This window comes from Rhamphochromis longiceps, linkage group LG5 (assembly GCF_057381845.1).
Source record: "Rhamphochromis longiceps isolate RC_006_pf linkage group LG5, R_longiceps_female_GT1.1, whole genome shotgun sequence".
Taxonomy (NCBI): Eukaryota; Metazoa; Chordata; class Actinopteri; order Cichliformes; family Cichlidae; genus Rhamphochromis; species Rhamphochromis longiceps.
Genome location: NC_140561.1, coordinates 29,929,295 through 29,955,701, shown reverse-complemented (window position 1 = coordinate 29,955,701; position 26,407 = coordinate 29,929,295). Strand labels below are relative to the sequence as shown.

Genomic DNA, 26,407 nt, shown 5'->3' with positions numbered 1-26,407 from the left:
GTTTTAGCAAAGTTTTAGTAGCAAACTGAAGTGTGAATGGAATTTTTTAATGGCTGCTTTGGCTGTTACTATTAGCTAGGTAGAAAAGTTAAGTTAATCTAAGATGCTTTTGGAAAACTTTCTAACATATTTTGTCACTTTGTCAGTACTTTAATTTATTTAATGTGAACATTTACACATTGTTGCACACCATCTGTCCTTTTTGGTACTTTATTGTCCTGTCAAAAGTGCACATCTAAAACTATTATAATTTCTGAGGACGTTCAATGCATCAAAGTATACTTATCATTTCCTCTGATATGAGATTTATCTGCCCAACACTCTACCAGTCATTTGCTTTGACAAACTGATAAACATTGTTAACTGTTTCATTATTTGCAAGAAATCTGCAGTTAATTTTCCATCAACAGAATTTCAGACAGAGAAAAAAAAATCTTCCCACATTATGGTGCTTTCTACATTGATAGCAGGTTGGTGTAATTAATTATATGTAGGTATAATGCAGTAATGCAGGAATCAAGCCAGCCTGCCCTAAAATTAGCTAAAAAAGTTAAATAATTAATCAAACTTTAGGAGAGAAATTATGTTTTTGGCTTCAACAAAAACATAGGTGGGTGATTAGGATTTGTGGTATGTCTTGCCGAATGAAATGCGATGCTTCACAAATATCTCCACCTACACTGTTCTGGGCTCAAAGACAATCCATTCTGTTACTGTCATGGTAGTTATCTGTTTCTCAAATAAATCCCCTTCCTGCATCTTAAGGTTATATATGGATAACCCTATATACATATAACATAAAATTAAACTATTGATTAGACAACCTGGGTTATATTTAGTGCAGTGCTACAATGACTTTGCAATAAAGTACAGTTTTTTCTTTTTACCTTAGATTAAATATTTCATTTAGTATTCTGGGGGATTGTAAAGTATTTAGAGTCAAAAATTACTTACCAAAGATTTTTTGGCCAAAGACAAGTAGTAGCATATAAAGATTAAATTGCCAGTGGCTTGAACTTGGAATTCTATAACATAGTTCTTCATATATTTAAAGCCGACCCAAATCTGGTAATTTTAGGAAGTTTATTGACATTGATGCAGTGCTAGATGTTAAAGGTTGTGACAGTCCTTGTGGATGGTGCACAGTCACTCAGAGAAAGTAGGAACTTTGCCAAAACTGTTGGTTTATTTTCTTGAAACTTTTAGATTAATCATAATCCTGATTTAGCAGTTGTAATCATTGCGCAAAGAGCAGCAGTTCATTTTTTTATTAAAAAAATGCGGAAATTAATTAATTTTGTGATTAGTACTGTTGACCTGCAGCAAAGAGTTCTTTGATTTGAAATCTCCTTTCCGTTTGCTTGACCTTTATGCATAACTGTACAGGTTTTTTCCCCCCATGTTTTCTGGTTTCCTCTGACATTCAAAACATACATATTAAGTTAAGCGGTATGTCCGAATTGGCCTTAGGTGTGGATGTGAGATAGATATAGTGCTAAATGAATGTGTGTGAGGAAAAGAGCTTTTGTATTAATTCCTTTAGAAAATTGTGAGGATGCCAAGATTAACAGTTGTTTGGTAAAAAAAAAAAAAAACACAATATAAATGATGACTCTCAACTTTGAGACAACAAAAGGACACATCTTCTTTCTAGATTGTATATGACACCCTGGGGTTCTCATCTATAACAAGAGGAATGAGGCGATTAGAAACTGGTGTCAGCCAAGGGAATGGACTCAGGCTGAATCCACTGCAAATGGCAGGCTCTTGTGAAGCCAAGTGGTGTGTGTGTGTGTGTGTGTGTGTGTGTGTGTGTGTGTGTGTGTGTGTGTGTGTGTGTGTTTGTGTCTGTACCCGTGTATGCAAGTGCGTACACACATGCAATACATTGGTGGACTGAAACTCTGTCTCTAAACTAGAAGATGTACAAAAACACACAGAGAAACATTAAGAAGCACACAAATTTGAAAGTACCGAATTCTTTCATGCTAAACTTGGACGTATCAGTAGATAAATTGGAGGTGTTAACACAGACACACTTACACACACATGCACTCACAACAGAGCTGGACTTGACCCCTATTCTGCAGATGTGACACATGGTTGAATAATGGACTCTGCAGCTTGCTGAGATAAATGCTTGATGGTCCACTTACAGCACATTTAAAATTGGTGATGACAAACCATTTACACACTCACACAAATGTACAAACTCATACTGTGTGATCACCACGGATATTCTGTGGCTAATTTACTAGTTGTTTAAATAAGAGAAAAAGAATCAGAGTAGTCGACTGGCCTAAAAGCTGAAAACACATAATCTAATAGACAAGGTTAAACATAGGCCATGCAAATACTGTGTGTGTATTCTACTGCCATATGAAACAGTTATTTGCATTTCTCGATAATCAAATCGTAGTTGGCATAGCATTGCACAGAAAGAATTTCGGTTTAGTTTTCGAGTGTGGGTGATATGAGCAGTGTTTCTATGTTTGTGTGGTCTCATACTGTTTTATGCAACCAAAGCCATAATGATCAAATCTATAGATAAAAACTACAGAACTTGTGTGTGGACATGCAGTCTTTAAAAGGCTTCCTTTTCCACCCTTCATTTGTCAAATAACTTATTTATTTTGACATTTATGCATGCATATGTAAGTACTTTTCTCTTGTCATTTTTTCCACTATGTCTCAGTGTTGTTGTGTGTCCATATGCGTATTCCATCGTAGCGTCCTCCTTCCGTACATGTCAAGTAAGCGGTGTTCTGTCAAACCTCAAATTAACTTGGCTGTAGACGTGAGCACTCTGAAGAGATTTCACTTTCATTGATACCCTGTGTTTCTTAACTTTCTGTCCTTCAAACACGGAATTTACTTTCATAGTCGCATATTAAAAGGTTTAACTAACATGCTTTTACTGCTACACACGGAGACCTTAGGTGTAACTTGTTAACAAAAAGTTCAGATTTTTCCCCATTTCTCATCCAAGCTAGTCTCTTCTCATTCTCTCTCTGCCCCATTTAATCAGTCTCAAACACGGTACCCTGAATAACTTGGTTGAGTGTTTTTTCTACACTATATTAATATTTATGACCAGTTTTAACGACTATGACTTTTACAGCTGGGCTCCCAGTGCTCTGCATTTTATTAATATCATAAGGACAATGTCAGCAGAGCTCTTAAAGATGGTTATGGGTGTGACTATGTGCACATAGTCACTTGTTCAGCTATCTTAATGAGGACCAGTATTTGTTTATGGCCATTTCAGTGAGGACATTTGGACCTTTTTCCACATTTTTGCAAAGCTCTGCTTAAGGACAGTTCTTTGTTTGGGGAATGACATTAGAATTAGGTGTAGATATTGATTTGTGGTTTGATGTAATACCAGTTTCATCAACATTTGTCTCAGTTGCACTAATGTTTCCACAACAAAGCTATGAAGCGCTGGTTTAAAACAAACTACATTTCTTTTCAAAGGCTCTGGCAGATTTATTCTATCTTCATGTAAAAATATGTGTAAGCATTGAGTAAAACATTATTTTGCCTCACCTCGTTGCCTTACAATAGTGTTGCTGTGTGCACCCAGAACTCAAAAATAACTCTTCTGTTACAAATGATTTTTCATTCCATCTCTGCTGCCTTCGCTATATCTACTATACTTTTTTACTGCCCTTAAATATAGCAAAGTAGCCCTTCCAGGCTGGTAACTGTTATTATATCTGGCTAGCTAACCCATTTTATCCAACCATGCCATTTTATAAATGTGTTATTAGTGTTAGAAATATATTTTTTTCGGGGGGAGGGGTAGGAAGTACTATAGAGTCTCTATGCTTCTCTTGTTAGTCTTTTTTTGTCTTATTTATTTATTTAGTTTATCATTCACATTATTATCAGAAGATGGAAAAACAGAAGCAGAAGGAGAAGAATAGAACAATAAAACAGACAGAATGAGAACAAAAAAAGGGGGCTGGATGAAAAAAGTGAAGGAGTATAAAGTATAGAAGTCATTTACTAAAAACATCAAGCCTGTAAAAAGTTAATACAGTTAATAACATTTCGCTTTTCACATGTATATCAGCCCTACTAACGGCCAGTAACTTCTCTGTCACATGAAAAGCTATAGTAGGTATTTTGTCAGCATTTACAAAATTCATATTATGTAAGTAATTAAGATGGCATATCAGATAGATTGACTGATTGAAGCAGTCTGCAGTAGTTGTGTAAGGTGTGCTCCTCTGTGAAGTGGAATGGAAGTATTGATCCTTCTGAACTGTGCTTGACTTTCCCGTGCTATAACAACTCAGTCTGATGAAGTATGAGTGTGTATGTTTGTGTGTGTTGTGTGTCCAGACATATTATGAAATCCCAATCTCTGGCCACTCATAGATGAAGGATGTATGCTGGGGGGCAAAGTTACCAACAAACCATTGAGGAAGTAGCAGAACAAGCACACACACGTACACACACACGCACACACACACACTGATACACATGTCATATTAGTCAAGTACAGTGCAGTGGAATAAACCTGTGGCTTTATTATCAAAAACAGGATAAAGGAGAAGGAAAAATGTAAAAGGTTAAAGATTTTCTTGGCTTAGCTTTAACATGTTGGTCCTTATAATATTAATTTGATTTTTATTATTACTTTCACTAGTCTTGCAATTCATTAAATTTCAGACATAATTAGTACGTTTTCTGTGATTAACGATTTTAAACACAATCCAGAGTAAAATTATGGCCTTGTACAGATATTATTGCTACAAACCACACTCATTCAACCTTTACCTCCTTGCTTCTGTGTGTTACTCTTCCAGCTTCCATCCTCTCCCTTTGGGTTTGTTTTGTCACTTCTCATTCGATCTATCTCATTTACTTACCTGCCAAATGGTGATGGAGGCATCAGTGGTGTATTTATATTTACTTTTCTCTTCACCTGTAAACCAAAATTAAGTATTCATGCCGTATTGAAAAACCTACAGGTTAAAAAATATATTTCAGGGCAAGCCATTCAGTTATATATAACATAATGACAGCATAGACCATGAAATACCCCTGAGTCCCTGTTAAATTAATGGAGACCAGAGCCCATTGCTAGCACATTAGCATATGCTACATTGAATAAAAGTTGTAGGTCATTAATGCTTTAACATTTAAAAATACATCTAATTAAGTACTGGACATGCATCTGTTTTTGTTTACTGTAGAATGTGTACTACAACACAAAATGAATGTACTTCTTTCTGAAGTACCATGCTTCTTCTTTCAACTACCCACAAATCATACACCTTGGTCAGATTCTAATATTGCTCAGTAGTTCCTTAACTGGAGTTGTCGAAAGTCCAATGCGACTATTTCAAATCCTATTAATAGAATGATTTGTATATTGAAACTGTTTTGTTTTATTTCTTTCATCTAATTTTCAAATTTTATGAAGAAAAAGTCATTCAGTTAATAATTTGATAGTGTGGGTGAAAGTTAAAGTTTTAACATCAGGGTACAAGACTGAATGATGGATTAATAAATGTGTTTTTATCTTCTAAAGTTAATGACCTGGTAAAGCTCTTATGAAAAAAGTATAATTTTTTGGGTGAGTGAAGTAATCATTTCACAAGTCATAGATCTTCTTATCCAATTTATTTGATTGACTGCTGGCCGGTTCACAGCTGACTTACAATGAAGCTTTTTTTTAACCAAATATATCTTTGGACATCACTCTAGAATATTCCTTGGATGTTCTGTTATGCCTCAGCATGAACTTTTTCTTGAGATTTTGCGAAGGCAAAATATATTAATCCAACATGCAGTAGAGAAAAATTAATTAAATTCATCAGCAACTAGATGTACTAATATATACTTCATAGCAAAAAATTAGGGGTGCAACGATATTCGTATCGATATTGAACCGTTCGATACAGTGCTTTCGGTTCGGTACGCATATGTATCGAACAATACAACATTTGTAATTTATTTTATCAATTTTCCTTCTGACGATGCTGTCTGTGTTGAGCGCTCAGTGAATCTGTGTTCGACTACTCCGCCTAGGCTGCACTGTCGAGCGCAGATCCACTGAGCGCTCAACACAGACAGCATAGTCAGAAGGAAGAGCGCAGGGCAAGCTAGCGAGACAGAAGTTAAGCTCTACTTGCAACAGGCAAATTGAACCTCATTCAGATCTGGCGTTTGGAATTATTTTGGTTTTCATGTGACGTATGACCCTGAAGGTAAGCGAGTCATGGACTAAAGTAAAACAGTATGTTGGATGTGCCATGCAATGCTCAATTACATTGGTGTGAACTAGTGTGTTAGCGCAGTTAGCTCGTTAACGTGTTGGCCGTCTAGCCCCATGCACGGAGCGATCGGCGGTAGCTCGTTAACGGAGATTTGCCGTGTTGTGGCGTTAAGGTCATTTCAACGAGATTAACCTGAAAGCACTAGTGGGAACACAACGAATATGACTGCACATTTACGCCGACATCATCCTAGTGCAAAGACAAGTGGAAGCAGGCAAAAAAAAGCAAGCATGCTACTAACTTTAGCCGAGTCATTTAGACAGCTGTTAGCACATGATTCTCCTTATGCTGCTGAGAATATAGCCCAGAAGAAGCGGATAGTATAGCTTTTATTTTGGAAAGAGCCATTTCTCTGTAATAAACTCTCTTTTCCAAAGATGAGTGATTCCTCAATCAGATACAGGGCTTGCAATATCGCTAGCCCGACGTCCCGGAGCTAGCGATTTTTTTCAGTCAGGCTACCAAAATCTTTCTCTTCCCTGCCCGTCGGGCTATTGTAGGAAAAATATATGTCAATGCTTTTGCATTCTTTCAGAAATGTAGCTGGGTAATTATGTCATTGGCATCGGTGAGCCACTGTCAATATGTGACATATTGAAGTCGCGTTTGAATTTGCGCTTGTTTTTTTGCTTTCACTTTGCAATCGTGCGAACTGTGTATAGAGAGCGACAGCACTGATCTGTGAGTGATGATAATTTGTGCACCAATTCCTCTGACATCGTCTTATTAATCGTTAGCTTACTATGCAAACATGACAAGTGAAATCTCCCGCAGCTTACACATGTGAGAGGTTGATCGCGCAGAGAATCGCTGAGCTTATGTGAGTGAGCGTGTAAAAGCATTTCAGTTCTGCTGAGCCAAATAAGACAGGTCAGGGTGAAGAAGTGACAGCCAAAGAAAAGCTTACCACAAAACGGAGAAGTTATGACAAATCAGACTATAAGGCAAAAAGAAAGTGCAGCTTTATGGTTTCATGGACAAAAGAATTTCTGTGGCTGCGATATGATGAGCTAAATAACCAGGGCTGCACATAAGTGGTCCGCAGGTGCGCATTCGCTGTCAAAATAAAAAACACGCACAAGGGTTAGGGTTAAATTTAAAAACTGTACTTTTGAGTTAAAATATATATTTATAATTTTAATAAATGACAAATTAAAAATGCATGAACATTTTTTTGTATCGAAAAAATATCGAACCGTGACACCAAAGTATCGAACCGAACTGTGAATTTTGTGTATCGTTGCACCCCTACAAAAAATAACCCATTCAGCATCTGTAAAAACAAAGTTAAATGACAACAAATGTTTTCAGATGAGGACACATAGAAAAGCAAATTTAGGATTCAGACAGGCAGGTTGTACAGGTAGGTTGGGGAAAACAGTTGAAAGAAAAACAGGTAGTTTATCAATTTAAAATAAATACAGTCAGAATTACATTTTCATTTAACTCATGAACTAATCCAATGTGTTTGTCCTTCTTCTGGGTTTTGCTCTGTTGTCATCATCGGCCTCACCTCACCATGCTTCAGAAGACATGCTTATTCCTACTCTTATTACCTGTAAGTAGAGATTTCACATCAGAAAAATTCCTTTCTCAGTCCAATACTCTTTTTTTTATCGCTACCTTTTGAGTTGTTACATTTTTGTCCTTTTTCATGTATACTGTTAAAGTATTTAATTATCAAAACAATTAAATCCTCTATGCCATCACAGCTTTCAGAAAAATGGTTATAGTAGAATCAATCTTTCTTATTTATTTATTTTTAAGAGCCAGCTTGTCATTTGCACTGCATGATAAAATGTCTACTTTATTACCTGCCAAAGACAAATTCTTATTTGATGGTTGGTACACAAACACTGCAGCGTGCAGTCACAATAATGTTATTTGGCTTGAACATAAGTCTAGAGCAAGATAAAAGCAGGCACTTGGTATCTTGCCAATAAAATTGCTCAACACAGGAGAGATACAACATTGTTTGCAGTGTTATGCTGCCATATTAGAAATACTGACCCTCTTTAGCTGCTAGGAAAAACAAATGTTTGGTAAAATGTATTCATTCATTTAATCTTTACTACATGTGACATAAACTGCATGTGACATATTAGAAAAGAATTGGGGAAAGTGTGTAATATCAATATTAAGTTCACTTAAAGGAGATATATACATATTAACCTCAATTTACTGCGTATGTACATTTTGCATAGTAACTGCCCTCAAATAGCTTTGCTATTAAATATTAGTCTTAAGTCTAATACTTCTGACCATTCTGCTTTACATTCACAAGTTATATTCACCTGCTATACTGACTAACCAAATGTAATAGTGTAATTAATGTAATAGTAACACTATACAAAATATGTACTCCTTATACAGGGAGTGCAGAATTATTAGGCAAATGAGTATTTTGTCCACATCATCCTCTTCATGCATGTTGTCTTACCCCAAGCTTTATAGGCTCGAAAGCCTACTACCAATTAAGCATATTAGGTGATGTGCATCTCTGTAATGAGAAGGGGTGTGGTCTAATGACATCAACACCCTATATCAAGTGTGCATAATTATTAGGCAACTTCCTTTCCTTTGGCAAAATGGGTCAAAAGAAGGACTTGACAGGCTCAGAAAAGTAAAAAATAATGAGATATCATGCAGAGGGATGCAGCAGTCTCAAAATTGCAAAGCTTCTGAAGCGTGATCATCGAACAATCAAGCGTTTCATTCAAAATAGTCAACAGGGTCGCAAGAAGCGTGTGGAAAAACCAAGGCGCAAAATAACTGCCCATGAACTGAGAAAAGTCAAGCGTGCAGCTGCCAAGATGCCACTTGCCACCAGTTTGGCCATATTTCAGAGCTGCAACATCACTGGAGTGCCCAAAAGCACAAGGTGTGCAATACTCAGAGACATGGCCAAGGTAAGAAAGGCTGAAAGACGACCACCACTGAACAAGACACACAAGCTGAAACGTCAAGACCGGGCCAAGAAATATCTCAAGACTGGTTTTTCTAAGGTTTTATGGACTGATGAAATGAGAGTGAGTCTTGATGGGCCAGATGGATGGGCCCGTGGCTGGATTGGTAAAGGGCAGAGAGCTCCAGTCCGACTCAGACGCCAGCAAGGTGGAGTACTGGTTTGGACTGGTATCATCAAAGATGAGCTTGTGGGGCCTTTTCGGGTTGAGGATGGAGTCAAGCTCAACTCCCAGTCCTACTGCCAGTTTCTGGAAGACACCTTCTTCAAGCAGTGGTACAGGAAGAAGTCCGCATCCTTCAAGAAAAACATGATTTTCATGCAGGACAATGCTCCATCACACGCGTCCAAGTACTCCACAGCGTGGCTGGCAAGAAAGGGTATAAAAGAAGAAAAACTAATGACATGGCCTCCTTGTTCACCTGATTTGAACCCCCTTGAGAACCTGTGATCCATCATCAAATGTGAGATTTACAAGGAGGGAAAACAGTACACCTCTCTGAACAGTGTCTGGGAGGCTGTGGTTGCTGCTGCACGCAATGTTGATGGTGAACAGATCAAAACACTGACAGAATCCATGGATGGCAGGCTTTTGAGTGTCCTTGCAAAGAAAGGTGGCTATATTGGTCGCTGATTTGTTTTTGTTTTGTTTTTGAATGTCAGAAATGTATATTTGTGAATGTGGAGATGTTATATTGGTTTCACTGGTAAAAAAAAAAAATTGAAATGGGTATATATTTGTTTTTTGTTAAGTTGCCTAATAATTATGCACAGTAATAGTCACCTGCACACACAGATATCCCCCTAAAATAGCTAAAACTAAAAACAAACTAAAAACTACTTCCAAAAACATTCAGCTTTGATATTAATGAGTTTTTTGGGTTCATTGAGAACATGGTTGTTGTTCAATAATAACATTATTCCTCAGAAATACAACTTGCCTAATAATTCTGCACTCCCCTGTATAATCAACAATGAGATATTTTGATATTTTTGGGTGGCTGAACTAACTAGAGCGTGAGTTTGGCAGTGAGGGTAAATTTCAGCCAAACTTCATCTGCATTGTTTTCACGGTCCGTCTCTTAAAGTGTTTTCATCCTAAAAGGTCAATGTAATTCACTATTATCTTCTCTACCAAGTGGCTATTTCCTTATTAACTAGTTCTAATGAGGCACTATTATAGCTGTCTGTTCATACACGCAGAAACACGTACAGGCGTGCACACACACACACACCAGTATACCTGCACAGTCACATGCACGGTGTTGCCCCGAGCTCCTGCACAAATCCTTGCTGAGAATTTTTAAAACTCTTCACTTCTGCAGCTGTCTTCAAAGCATTTGAAAATTTCCTCCAGATCTCCAGCAGGCTCCTTACTGAGTAGAATAGTCATCATATACCAACACTTCTTTTTAAAACAGCCCCCCTGAGGCTTGTTGACCCACTGGAAATTGCTTTTTTATAATATGAAACTGGCACAATTAGAAAGACAGCAGCCATCACTGTGGTTTTCCTGCTTTTGCACACTCGTGACAGTGTTTAATTTGTCTCGGCATAGAAAAAATGAGCATGACCTGCCATGCTGAATCTCATATAAATATGTCAGTGGAGACACAAGCAGACATCTTAAGAATAATCCTTGTAACAATAGTCAAAATCATACACCAACACACCACAATAACAGCCTTGGACAAATGTACAGCTCACACACAGACTGACAGAGTAAGCTTGAACTCAAGGAATGTCCTTAGATGACAGTTTGGATTATTACACATAGACACAAATGCATGAAGATCTTGATTTATATGAAATATTTGAATTTGATAAAAGTCTCTCTCAAACCAACCTAATATAGTTCTTGTCATTTTTATTATGACTATAACTATCAGTATCTCTAAAGACCAAAACTCCATAATTGAAATACAATTATAAGCAGAAAAGATATGATGGAAACTAGGGGTGGGCGGTATAAACGGTATATGGTAGAAACGATATGAATTTGGCCAACGGTAGACATTTTGACTATACCGCTCTACTGCGATAGCTCGTGTTGATGGTGTCATCAAGCTGCGCCTGTTTTGGTCAAAAGCATCGCAGCAGCTGCAAGCAATATCATCTGCAAATTATGCCAGACGACAGTAATAGCAAAGAGACAAAGCATGTTTTGGAATATGAGGAAAGCCAGAAACTGTGCTTCATCCACTTCCGTAACATTGATTCGTTAATGTTGAATTCTGTCGCAGCTGCTCTGTTCCCATGTTGTTGCAGTATATTAATGACTAACCTCGTATTGTGGATGGATTATCTCAGTTGTTCTCCTGACTGAAGTTTGGTCCTTTCACAGCATCCTGCCATGCGGTTGCATTTGTCCCTAACCATCAGGAACCCTCCCGTAGAGTTTGATCGAGTGGAAAAAAGTTAGCGTTCATCCTCCAGCTTCACTGTTTATGTTATGCTAACATCACGTAGCACATCATTATATATCAACTAGCCCAACTTCAGTAACCCTAAAAAAGTCACTGCTGTTTAGTTTTCTGTCTTCCTTTATGTTGGAAGTGACAGCAGAGCTGTATGTTTAAATTTTTTCAGAAATCTCTCTCATGTTCAGGTGGAAACTAGCGAGCTAACTTCCTGCTAACTTCCAACTCCATTAGATTCAATAAATTCTGTTTTCATGGATGCCTGGGTGTTAAACTTAACTGGTAAAGTAGCAACTAGGGATGCACCGATACCACTTTTTTGGAAACGAGTACGAGTACGAGTACTTGCATTTCAGTACTCGCCGATACCGATACCGAGTACTTAATAAAAAGATGATTTAAATTTGCAGGTAACAGCTTTAGTCCTATAATTTAACAAAAAACAAACAAACAAGGGACTAGTTTGGAATTAAGAACATTTATTTAAAATGAAAAGCATGTTGTATGCAACACATTACAGAATAAATAATTATAAAAAAACAAAATTTAATTTTAAATTTGTTCGTCTGTTTCTCTGTTTAGAAGTCTCACTAGCACAGTCACAGCTGGGATGACATTAGAGGCTAGTGCGTTGTAGCTGCTCACTTTTTTTAGTTAGTTCCTCAAAGGGGGTGAGGATGGCAACAGTCGTCTCCATAAGAGCCCATTGGTGAGCGGTGAGATAGTCAGTGAGTTCGTGCACTCGCTTTTGCTCAATGAGGGACTGGAGCATGTAATACGTGCTGTTCCAGCGCGTCTGTACATCCTGCTGCAGTCTCTTTATTGCAGGGGTCACCAACCTTTTTGAAAGTGAGAGCTACTTCTTGGGTACCGATTAATGTGAAGGGCTACCAGTTTGACACACACTTCTCAAATAACAAATTTCCTCAGTTTAACTTAATTATGTGTTATCATTAATAATTAATGATATTCATCTATGTACGGACACTAATTATGTTAATTATTTTTCACCATAATTATAAAGAATGCAATTAGGAAACAAGGTAGGAAACATAAATATCAATATGCAACGCTTTATTTCTATATATCTCTGCAAGTATTTACATTTTGAAGTGATCACTTCTACAACATTTTCACTTACCACTAACAAATTTTAACAAATCATGCACTGTTACATACATTATTTTTGTATGTATGTAACATACAAAAAATCAACTTTCAAATTTTACAGAACTTTTCACCAAATTGGCAGCATTTTAAAGCAAATTGTCACATGTTACACTTAACAAACACATTTGTTTTTCAATAATTAAATTCAACTTTGACATGACACTGTAATGTTGCCACTGAGAACATCTAATATGGCTTTCTTTGTCTGTTAGTGGGAAACCTGGCATTGCATGCTGTTCACCAGTGTGTTGTAATCTGGGGTATAACTTGACACTGCAACTCTGAGTGAGTCTTGCAGATGTGCATCGGAGAGGCGTGTTCTGTGTTTGTTCTTGATGAAGTTCATGTCAGAAAAGGCTGATTCACAAAGATAGGTTGAACCAAACAGGCTGGCAACCTTCATAGCTGCTGTGCACACACCACTGTACTTTTCTGTGTCAACAAGGCACCAAAAGTTTGGTGCACCCAGATAGGCTTTGAGGTGGACGTCATTTTGCAATGTTACAATTTCGATTTCCACCTGTCCAGCATCCAAGCTGAACATTGAACTTAGTTGCTCAGCAATGCATGTTGTGTCCACATTCATGAAAGGATTGGAAACAAATGAGACACATGGCTCAAGCTGATCAAGGTCACAAAACCTGTTCTCAAACTCTTGACCAAGTCGGTTTATGACTTGAGTGTACTTTTCTGCAACTTTGTCAAAAGTCTCAGATGCAGAAGCATTGTCTTTCAGCACCATCTGCACAGAGGGAAAGTGCAGCACCTTTTTTCTCTGTAAATGCACAGAGAAAATGTTCATCTGGGCTTTAAATCCATTTAAAGCACTTATCATGTCAGCAACAGTCTTACCTTTGCCTTGCAGCTCACAGTTCAAATAGTTCAGTTTCCCAGTAATGTCTGTTAAAAACGCAAGGTCAAGTGTCCACTCAGTGTCCTCCAGCAGAGATGTGTCTTCCCCTTTGGATTGCATGAACTCCTTGATTTCACCCAAAAGTGACAAAAAACGAAGCAAAATCCGTCCCCTGCTGAGCCATCGGATTTCCGTATGTAGTAGCAGGTCACCATATTCAGCTGACAGCTCCTCCAATAGCACCTTGAATGTTCTGTGCTGTTTAGCTCTGGAGCGGATGCTGTTTATGATCTTCACGACGGGAGTCATGACGTGCTCGAAGCCGATCACGTTTGGGCATAACGCCTGCTGGTGAATGATGCAGTGGTAATGCATGAAGTTTGGGAACTCTGTGTCACCTTTACAGTGAGCGATGAATCCCGTATGTCGGCCGATCATAGCAGGAGCCCCGTCGGTAGTCACTGATACCAGCTTTTCCAACGGTACCTTTTTCTTCGCGAAAAACTCCTTCACCGCGTTATAGATGTCAACTCCCTTCGTTGTTGTCTTTAGCGGCAGTAGTGTCAGAAGTTCTTCTTTTGTGGAGAAACCATCAAATACCATCCGGATAAAGACCATCAGCTGTGCTGTACTGCTGCTGTCGACGGACTCGTCACACTGGATGCTAAACCAACTGCACTTTGCCAGATCCTGATCCAACTGATCGGCCAAGTTCCCGGACATAGCCGACACTCTTCTAACAATTGTAGTTGCCCCCAGCTGGACATCAGAGAGAGTGGAGATTACATCGTTTCCATATTTCTCGTCTTTAAGCACAGTTTTTGCAATTATCATCATTGCTTCTTTGAAATACTCCCCGTCTAAAAATGCCTTCTTTTTCTTAATCATGAAATGTGTAGCTCTAAATGAGGCTTCGGTTGCTTTTTGAGAGTTTTTCACCGGTCTCGTGAAAAAAGACTGCTGTTTGCTCAAACCTGCCTTTAATTCGCGGGCCTTTTCCGCTCGCAGTGTTCTGCCCTTTGGGTAGTTAGCATGGTAGCTTGTGTGACACGTTCGGAAATGTCTCTCCACGTTGTGCCGCTTTGCCGTTGCCACAGTTGCCCCGCAAATGAGACACACGCATGAATCTTTCACAGTGGTAAAAAAGAACTCTTCCTCCCATTCACTGTGAAAATTATATGTTTTCTTCCTTTTTTCCGCCATGTTTTCCTCATCTCCTCACCTTTGCCTTTGCTGGTCTTCACGGCAACTGTTTCCGTGGAGACCAGCTAGCACTAAATATTAGATCATGATCTAATATTTAATAATAAACATTTTTTTTTATATATTATCTCTAACAAATTAACGCCAATGCAATTGTGATTAAAAAAATAGCAAGAAAAAATAAAAATAGATGCAGCTTACTGGTAAGTTGTTATGGTGAGCTATTTTTAGAACAGGCCCGCGGGCGACTCATGTGGTCCTTGCGGGCGACCTGGTGCCCGCGGGCACCGTGTTGGTGACCCCTGCTTTATTGGCTGGTTGAGCTGTCCCTGAATGTCCTCGAGGCGGGAGTAGGCTAAGGCGGAATGTTTAAAATGCCCAACTATTTTCCGTCCCACTGCTATAGCATCAGCTATGCTCCTCTGTGCTAATAAGCGTGGGTAAACTCTTTGTATTTGTTGTTGTGTTGGGATTTTAGGTGCTTGATTAAATTGCTTGTGTTAAATGCGCTACCTTTAGAGCCTCCTCTGGACAATTTCGCTGAGGACAATTTGCAGTCCGCCTTTGTTTTCGCGTAATCGTTCACTTTAAAATAGTTCCACACAGCTGATATGTCTCGCTTCGCTTTCTCCCCGCTCTGAGCTGCAGCCGGGGCCTGGGGGCGGGCACTCGGCGCCTGTGATTAACCCCTTACATGCCGCTCAAACATAGACAGGTCTCAGACCGTGGTATCGGTCCTTGGTATCGGGGGACTTTTAACGAGTACGAGTACTTTAGAAAATGTGGTATCGAGGCCGATACCCGATACCGGTATCGGTATCGGTGCATCCCTAGTAGCAACGCTGATGAATTTATTAAAGATGAAAGAATTTAGACAGTTTTTAACTCTCAGTGATGCTGCAGTGTTTGTTTGACTTTGGGACCTGAAGCAGACAGAGTTTTGGACCTAGATTACTTCACGAGGCTCCTGACTACGATAGCCGTAATGCTCCGACAAGCCATCAAGTGGTGCAGCTTCGTACCTTACCAAAGTTGTACTAAACCATTTTTTGACAGATTTTGAGCCCCATGTAGTCAGGGTCAGGTCAGTAAGAACAACCAGAATTCATACATAAGGCGCACCGGATTATAAGGTGCACTGTCGATTTTTGAGAAAATTAAAGGCCTTATAGTGTGTAAAATACGGTATACAGAAGAAAAGAATATAACGTGATATATATCGTTACGACACATGCTTCAAATTATACCACGATATGGATTCGAGGCCATATACCCCAGCCCTAATGGAAACATACAAATAAACATAACATGACAACTAAATATGTAGAAAATGTGAAATTAATAATTAAGAAGCTGAAAATACACATACATTTTTCCCACTTTTAAAAATTGGTTGTAATGCACAGCCAGTCTCACCCATATATACATAGATGCACAGTTATAGCCCAAGGAGGTTTACTGTTAGATGAGAAGGGGATTTAAATTTGCACAAGACTCCTGCAATCCTGTAGTGTGTGTTTGTGTGTTTTGGTTCACTCTGTCTTTTCAACCTCTATCTCTCTCTTCACCTCTCTTTATATCCCTCAATCTCTCCCTCCCTTGTTGGGTCTGTCTCTAAATCCTGTGATACGCAGATGAAAGTTTGTTTGGGCTTCGCCTGCAGCCTCCTCTGGAGCTACTGCTGTCATCCTGAAGTGACTGACTGCCTGTCTGACTTCAGCACTGGCTGGGGATGGCTCGAGGATATTTGAGCTATCTAGTTGCCAACCAAATGGCTGACGCCATTCTAGCCATAATACAGAAGTTCTCACTCAACAAAAGAAACAAATGGCCTCTCCCATGACTGGACGCCTTGAGGTTGCCGTGATCACTTGCCAAGCTTCAACTAAAATGAATGCAATTCTCTTGGCATGAGTTTGTATCAACAAGCCATACTTGCTGCCATGAAATAAATTCAGTTCAGAGTTTGCTTTCTGAAAATTGAAGAATCAATCATTTCCACAAAAACTTGAATAAGAATGGACAAGGTGATTTTAAAATTTTTTGGCCATTATCTTTCTATATGTCAGCAATCTCCTCCATGGAGTCAAAACAGTAACTCTGCTACTGAAATATAGACATGGATGTCTAGAAGGTGAAGGAAGGAAGGAAACAGCTGTACTGCATTACCATTTTGATGTCAAATTAATGATCCTACTTATCTTGAAAACAATATACTGGTAAATGGACTGATTCTTAGATCTTAGAGCATTACTACTGTCCTGGAGCACTTAGAGTGCTTTATACAAATTGCCACATTCACCCATTTACACAAGCATTTTACACGCATTCATACTCCGATGGATGCATCGAAGAGCAACTTGGGGCTAGTATCTTGCCCAAGGATATTTGGCATGCACAGTGGGGGAGCCAGGGATCAAACCACACACCTTCCTATCAGTACATGACCTGCTCTACCTCCTGAGCTTCAGATAAACTTTAACTCCCTGGATAGCAACTTTTGTATTTTATTATATTATTTGGTAATGAATTTTACATATACAGCATTTTGGAAATGGACCCATCAAGTGCTCAGGTTAATACATCAAATAAGAAAGAATTAAATTTTTTCCTGACCATATCTACTGATGCATTGATTCACCTCATTTCATCTCATCTCATGTCTCTCTATTATAATGTATCTTTTCTCACACTCATACACAAAAAAAGACATTTCTGCCAAAAATCTCTCATTATCAACCTACCAAACAGCCTACAATTAATGTCGCTCTGGCCACAAAGAAGTCCATGATTTTTGCCGTGGTTGCACCCGGCAGGGTAACCTTAGTACTTAATGAACTGCCGCCGTGACATTCATTAAAGAAGGATTAAGTCGTGCTCAGTGCCACTTAGAATATGCAAGGAATTTGTCATTTAAATGAGTCCATTATTGGTATGAATGTGTGCTAGGTCGAGGTTTGGTGAAAGAGCGGGGAGGAGAGTGGGGAAGCCTTTCACACACTACAAGTTGCAGGTTTTTGTCCTTTGCTTTTACTTCTTCCACTCTATGCCTGCTTTTGCTGCATTGTTTCTACTTCTGTCACTTTCTTCATCTGCCACCTCTATTTCCTAATGAAAGGAAAAATTATTTTCCTTTCATTTTTCTCCTCAACTTCCCGTTTTTTATTTTTTTTCTCCTTCTTTTCAGTTTTTTTTATTTGACTTTCCTTTCTTTGCTCTCCTCTTCCTCTTCCTCTTCATCTCTGCCCACTTTTCTGTCAAAGTGCAGTCAGATAGTCAGGAATAGGCCACTCTAAGCTCCAATCACACAGGAGGTTTTGAGGTTCTGTCGCCTATAAATTGGCGACAGAACCTGGGGTTGATGGAAGGAAATGATTATATTATGGGAGAAACTTTGTAAGGTCATTCCTTCTTGTCTCTTGTAGTTTTCCTGAAAATGTTCTTTCTAACATCGTTCATCTCACTCTTTCTTTGTTTTTATGTTGTTGTTTTTTATTTATTGCCTCTTTATTGATGAGCTGTTTCATTTGTCTTCCTCCTTTCTCATGTTCACTTTTCACATCTGCTCTGTCTCTGTCTTATCATCTGTCTTTGATTTTTACTTATGTCTTTTCTCGCCCTGGCTTAAGTGCTTAAGGGCAACTACAGCTCATCATCTGATCCCAGGCTTTTAAACACACACACACACACACACACACACACACACACACACACACACACACACACACACACACACACACACACAGCAAAATTGGTGTGGCCTGGATCTTTCCCACACAATGTGCTTACACATGGCCCACATACTGCAAAGAATGGCCCTTTGGTGGCCCAGATCTGGTTTGCCAGATGTGGCCCATACATAGGCCAGCACAAGGCCAGTTGCAGACACACTGGTGGTCCTGTGCTGGCCCATGTGTGGACCGTCATTCTTTGCGGTATGTGGGCCATGTGTAAGTTGGGTGCAGCCACGGGCCAGTTGTAGACACACTGCTGGCCCTGTGCTGAGCCAGAACAGTTTCAACTCTGGCCCCAGATGTCAGCCTAATGTGTACCTTAATCAAGCCATGTAATAACAACATGTGCCAGAACATGCAAAAGTAACATGACGAAACTCAGTGAATGGACTGACTCTTTTATAGCGATTTCTAGTCTCCCAGATTACTTAACCCTCCTGCCATCCTTTAAAAAACTCACACCCATCACCCTAGGGACCATTCTCAGCCACGCCATAAAAAGACCATATATCCATATTTTATTCCACTTTAAATTAGCCAACCTTGTAAAACTACTTCTCCCTGAAATATTCATGTAAAGTTTTAATTATATTTTCGTTGTTTTAACCCTTCAAATCCCAGTGTTATTACATGAGCGCCCTGTGTTATAAGCCCCAAAAACCAAAAAACGAAACTAAATATTTCCACAAAAAACCAGTTGAAGTAATATGTGATTGTCATTATAAGTAGGCCTTTAGATGGACCAAAGATTGGCACCAACATACATTTTGACCTGCCATTATTTTTTTTGCATTTTTTTTGCAATTTAAAAATTAAAACTTCAAGGCCCTGAGTCTTCATTGACATCCAAGAAAAGAAGAAAAAATAAAATCATATGATGATAATTTGGGGTTGAAAAATAGCGTTTATAATGGAAGTCAATGGGCAGAAAATGGTCCCCAGGGTGATGGGTGTGGGGATTTCTGCTGCTCAGCCATTTTAGGCTGATTTAAGGAATTCACACTGGAATATTAACATTGACAGGTAAAAACTATCCTGTGGCAAGTTTGGTTATATTCCACTGAACACAGTGGAAATGGCAGCCATTTAACACATAGCAGTGGCACAAAAAGGTCCCAAGAAGGCAGGAGGGTTAAAGTGCTCTATACAATATGCCACATTCACACACTTTCTCTAAATTGAGTGCTTCCTAACTACATTCATACACATTCACACTCTTGACATGCAGACTGGAGGAGCCAGGGATCAAACTACTAGCCTTCTGATCAGTAGTTGACCTGCTCTGTCTCCTGAGCTACAGCCACCCACTGGCAAAGATGAGTAAACCGTCACTAGGTTTTGGATAAAGTGTACATTCACAAACCTGTCAAACCTGCATTTGAAACATTGGCTACCATAGCAGTATAGTATTGAAACATGGCATTTGGGTCTTCTAACTAAAATAGGAAAATAGGAACATAAATAGTGCCATCATTGCCAGACCTGGCCCACATCTGGCTGACATACACTCTGCCATGACACCAGTCAGTCAGAAGTGCCAGCTTGATGCCAGATCCGGGCCAGACCTGTTATCTATGGGCCTGGGCCACATGAACCAAACCACAATCGAGCCAGATATGGCATGCCATCGCATAAACAGTGTCATCTATGCCAGGCCTGGCCCATATCTGGATGACATACGTCTTATCATGCCAGAAGTCAGCCAGCAGTACTGGCTTGATACCAGATCCGGGCCAGACCTGCCTGCTATGTGGACACACACACACACACACACACACACACACACACACACACACACACACACACACACACACACACACACACACTATAATGGGTTTACTGCTTTAATTTCATATCTCTACATATCTCTCTCAGTCACAAACAAACATTATTGTTAGTATTATTCTGTCAGCCAATGGAATCATGGGGATCAAAAGGGATCTTGCTTTCGCTTTTGACCTCACACTTATTGCTTCCTGACCCTTAGTGGGCTTAACAAGTGCAACACACACACACAACATTTTCTTTTTAAATTCATGTTTTCTAGATGCTGTTTAGCCAAGAAACAGATTCAGTGTGTCCTTTGGATGTTTATTGACTTTTTTGTGGAGTACATAGTTTTAATTTCATGTCTCACTAACAACATATAGTAGTGAAACAATCCTGTAGCAAGTAAGTGTTAAGAGACTCACGATTATTCAATATAGGTATGAGTGACATTGTGTTTTCTCTATTTGCCTTTTAGAGTGACTGTGCAAGACACTGCAGGTTTTCCAGAGACACGTGTAAGCAGGCGTATTAGGCGGATTCGTGATAAGTCACTTAGGAACACACCCACTCACTGCCCAGTGTACACCAACAGTCCAATACAACAGACACATGTAACACTTAGACACAGCCAAAAACACTGAATGTCCAGCACCTGCAGTGCATACACAGATATCAAGGAGATCAAGTGTTTACTCATAGAAACAACAACACACATACACATCGAACTATTATAACCATTTCTTGTACACAGCCCACTGTATACCATTCGTGACTAGATGTCAGATACTTAAAGTAAGCAGAAAGTTGTGTTGGTGGATTCTGGAGGAGGCTTTTCTCCTCAAAAACTCAGAGAAAGAAGTATGACGAATTTTATAGGACAAATCTGCAAAATGTATTTATATTTACTCTATTTTGAAATACATATTAATGATAGGGTTTGTTGATCATTTGCAAACTAAGGTGCCAATTAGAAAACACTGAGGAAATATATGAGGGGAAATGTATGAAGAGGGAAAGTAATGGCTCATGATCTGAAGCATACAATATCATCTGACAGCCATGCTGGAAGCAATGACATGGCATGGAGTCATTTCTGCTGTCTTTTTAAGACACTATTGGAAAAAAGAATATGCTAAAAAAAAAAGTATCCTTTTTAGGATCTAAAATCAAACAGTGTGGTAAGTCTGTGGTTCAGGTGGTAGACTTGGTCGTCCAGTAATTACAGGGTGGGGTGTATGATCCCTGGTCCCTCTTCATGGCAAAGTGTCCTTGGATATGACTCCTGACTGCAGGTGAACACCTCATGTAGCAGCTTCTTCAGTAAGTATTTGACGTGAGTAGTTTAATAAATATCACACTCTGTAAGTGTTTTTGCAAGATTAAATGGTTCTTTTACGAGTGTAGACAATTTACAGGTTTCCCTTAGTAGATCACTTGGGCCTATGATTTCAAAGTAAATTCCATTAAATGGTGGTTTAAAGCGCATCCACAAGGTTATTTTTTATATCAAAAGAATATAAAAAGGTATACTTCTACATTAAAGGGCTGCTATTCTGCTGAGCCTATTGGCATCCAAGTTCTATTATCATCCAAATCAAGCAGGTAATAAAGACCTGGCTACTCTCCCATGAATAGACTGTTCTCAGTTTATACAGATTGACCCATGTACCATTTAGTTATTCAATTTAATTATAAGTACTTCCAGTAATATACAGTGCATTAATTGAAATGCACAATGAGCATTTAACATCAACAAAATGCACTTGTTTGTTTTTTGTTTTAAAAAACGGTATTATTGTTTTACTTCATGTGAACCGATTGTTCATGGGCATTTAAAGGCAAATGCTTGCAAAATGTAACATATACTGCGAAATACATATTTTCTGATTTTATAATTTAATGTTCTGTAGCTTTTGGTATCCAATTATTCCGATAGTAAAGCTCTTGTCTTTTAAATCCAGGCAAAATGAGACTACATGTTTTTAGCCTTTTTCACGCTTTAAAATTTGACAAGCCTTGTGGGCCCCTAATGACACACAAAGTCTGGCGAGTGGTCAGGATTTGGACACATCTGTCTAGTCAAGGTGATGTCCAAGCCCAGAGTTTCCTCATATCGAGATGAGTCAAACTGCAAAGCTTATTTAAGTCACACTGTCGAATTGTTCTGTATCTAGAGGACAATATGTCACATTGATATTTAAAAGTAGCACGTTAATTATCACTTCTGTGTTTGTCGGTCATTTTTTGAAAACAGGTTTAGAAGATAAACGTAATGGACTGGCATTCATATCACTTTTCTTGTCTTACTGACTAGTCAAAACATTTAGGCAATAAGCCGCATTTAACCGTACAGTTATATACTTTACTTTTACTTTATTTATATAGCAAATTTAATAACAACAAAATGTTGGCCAAAGTACTGTAAAAAGATGATAAAAACAATTACACAGTAACAAATAACATCAATAACAAATATCTGGTAACAGGTGACCAAGTAGATAGATAGGTAACTCTCATGCGATGTTGAAAGCTAATGAGTGAAAATGTGTTTTAAAATGGGATTTGAAAAGACTGACAGTTGGGGCCTTGCTAATCTGGAGAGGTAAATAATTCCACATTTTCAGTGCCACAACCACAAATGCCCGGTCACCTCTGTGAACCAGCCTCGACTTAGAAGTGGCCAAGAGCAAGAGGTCACTTGATCTTAGAGTTCTAGGGTGCATATAAGACTGCAGTAAGTCAGACAGATATTCTGGAGCCTGACCGTTCTGCGATTTATAAGTCATCAAGAAAATTTTGTATTTAATTCTGTATTTAATTTTGTATTAAATTTTATATAGTGCTTTATTCTGTGAATTTAAGCAGTTTTTGGACTGTGGCAGTAAGCCGGCATAACAGGAGGAAACTCACACAACAAACTCCACACAACAAGGTCCAAGCTTGGGTTCAAACCAGAAACCTTCTTGCTTTGAGGTTACAGTACTAACCACTATATTATCGCGCCCTCCTCCTTGTATAGAATATGATAGTAAAAATATGCTTTGTCTTGATATTTCCGTTAGTTCTGGTGAATCTATTGGACAATGTCAGATTGTAATGGTTTTCTGTCTCTTCTACCATCTGGTCTCTCAGCTGAAGGTTCAGGCAAAACTCAAAATAGTCTATGCAAAATGGCCAACAGATGGGCGTTGTGGCAGATAAGTGGAAAAAATATCAAAGGATACATTCACACTCAAGGGGCATCTCATCAGCAGTCACTGCATAACTACCCTTACCATTATATATAGTCAGTTTAGAAGCCCCACATGTTCTGGAAGTACTGAATGTCAGCCTCTCCATATTGAATCATATCACCTGTATTTTCCCCCTTGCTGTAGTAATATAAGAGGGGACAAAATAACAGCTTACCCTGTAATTTCTAAGGCTTTTCTATACATACATAGGCCATTTTTAAAAAATACTTTTTTATGCAGTTTGCTCATTTTTCAACAGGAAACAGCCCCTTAGAATGATGATATGGAGAAACTTTTTTTTATTGTTGGTAAAACACACCTTTTAAAAAGATGATGCAAATGCACATGTTTACTTCCTGATTGGGTTTAACTACTCATTATACATCATCAAAATCATATTCCTTGTCATTTTGACATAAAGTAAAAAGTAAAATATATGTTTCATATAATATTTGCTGTGAAATGTGTCTCTGCCTACACTATTGCGCACAGAACTCACTGTTCATTCTTATATTGCCATTTATTCTCTTTTGTTTCAAGTCACTGCATATAATAAAGAAAATGTTCTCTTTTCTTAGTGTTCTCACCATAACTCATCTTCCAAAGAGTATTGTTGTTCCGTAAAGAATATTTCTTTGTATATGTGCCTTTGTGTTTACGCGCTGCATGTGGATGTAAGGAATTGCATGCATTTCTGTATGTGAATAATTCATCTTTGTGTATCCTTGTTTTTATGTTTTTGAACCTCTATAGAAAGTTGGCAAAAAAGCAGAAGGAAACTGCTAGCAGCTCCACTCAGCAGAGGGAGATGGGTCCAGTCACCACAGCTGATAAGAGCACCACTAAAGTCAGCACCTTACACAAAGATGACCCCTTTTCCACCTCCAACCAGGACCTCAATGGGTTCAGTAAGTCAAAATGCTCTGCAGTTCTAGCCCTAAGGTGCATCCAGAAGATATCAGCTGTAAATGGCACCATAATGTTTTTGTTTTGTTTTTTTTACAAGAAAATATAATACTACATTGTCCTTTCCACATTGTATTCTTTCTGGAAAGTGTTAAGAAAAAATAACAAAAACCCCACAGATTTAATTAATTTGCTGTTTCTCTGAAAGTTAACTTTCAAGTTTCTTTTCCCCTTGTCACTCCCTAAAATATGCATATGCTAGGACTCTGTACCATTAATCATTTTGTCACATTCATTTATTCAAATAGTGGACATTTCATTTTTATAATAAAACTCTCCATATGGCCGTCTTTCACCCATAGTGTGTTGTGCTGCTTCACTAGCCTCCATCGTACTTAGTGCTGTTTTAACAATTTTCAGCTGAGCTCTCTATTTTTTCCCTTTATGTGGTGCTTTATACAAGTACAATATAAGTGTGCATATCCTCTTTCACAGCATATTCCACACATTTCAACTAGGCCTTGATTTGTTGGGGAGTAGTCCCAGCTTTTTGTAAAACTGTGTGTGATTCTGATGTAATTAGACAAGACCTCTCAGGAGGGCATTTTCACTTGAAAATGTCATGCTGGCCTTTTGGGAGTGCTTGACCACTGAAAGCCAGGGATGGTGAAGAGGGACTAAGTACCAAGCTAATGCTGGACGTAATTGCCTGCACTCTTTTTCTAACTGTCCGTGCTGCAGTTTTGACGTAAAATAATGTTTTTGTACTGAAAATACTTAAAGCAGACCACTTTTATCTGGAGCGTAGGACCTATATATACTGTAAAATTAGCAATTAGTTGCAATTAGTTTTTGCATTTGCAACATATAGAAAAAGGAGCTAACCTTCAACTTGACATTTAATGTTTTATCAGCCATAAGTCCACAAGTCTTTGGACAATGACAATGATTTTTTTTTTTGTAATTTTGCCAGTTCACTGACACCTTAAAACAATTCATCAGATGTCATTGAAGGGCAGCTTTAATTCAAGGGATTAAACACATGCCTTGGATTAATTGTTTAAGAATTGCAGCCATTCGTACACAGTCTCACTTTTTCAAAGTCTCAAAAGTAATTTGACAATTGACTTAAATGTTTTTATGGCCAGGTGAGGCTTGTTCCCTGATTACTTTATAACAAGTTAAGATATATAATATATAAGAGAAAGAGAAAAATATATTAAAAAAAAACTTTTACAGTTGATTCCAACTTTTTAACTTGCATTTAGTAGCTGTTTCAGTATAATGTCCAAAGAGATGTTGATGCAAATGAAGAAGCCCATCATTAGAGTGAAAAACCCAATAACAGAGTAGAATCATACCAACCCAATGCATAGCACAATATCTGGTGGGTGGAGGCATGCTGTGGTATGTATGGGTGTCACTGGAACCGTGTTATTAGTATTCATTGATAATCTAACTGGTGATGAAAGTAGCACGATGAATTCTAAAGTCTACGTACATGGCTATACTCTGCTCAGATTCAGCCAAATGCTGAAAAAGCGATCGGAGAGCACCTCAGTGTAAACAGATAATGACCTAAACCATAATGCAAATACAACCAAAGATTTTCTCAAGGAAGAGAAATGGGATACTGAGTGGCCTGGAAACTGAAGGCAAAAAAGACCCATAAAAAAGCAGCATCTGATGGTGGATGCACTAAAGACCAATCGGAGAATCTCAAAGGCAGAAATAGCATTTGGTAATGTCTATCTGGCAGTCATTGCACAGAGTCAATAAATACAAAGAAATTTGTTATTAAACAAAAACTTATGGACCAAACTGTAATTCCCTTTCTTCAATTAGAAACAACTACCCCAG

The 26,407-nt window shown here is 38.5% G+C and overlaps 1 protein-coding gene across 5 annotated transcripts in view; it reads left to right on the top strand.

Moving 5' to 3' along the window:
• The window catches only part of ptprt (protein tyrosine phosphatase receptor type T), a 331,722-nt gene that overhangs the window by 230,088 nt on the left and 75,227 nt on the right, over positions 1-26,407 (top strand). For 3 of the 5 annotated variants that reach the window (XM_085407122.1, XM_085407119.1, XM_085407123.1), the window contains one exon: positions 24,395-24,549. In XM_085407122.1, coding sequence (XP_085263248.1) covers positions 24,395-24,549 — 155 coding nt within the window. Of the gene's footprint in view, positions 1-7,821; positions 7,852-24,394; positions 24,550-26,407 lie in introns of all 5 variants that reach the window. The other 2 variants (XM_085407121.1, XM_085407120.1) reach the window with 2 other exon arrangements.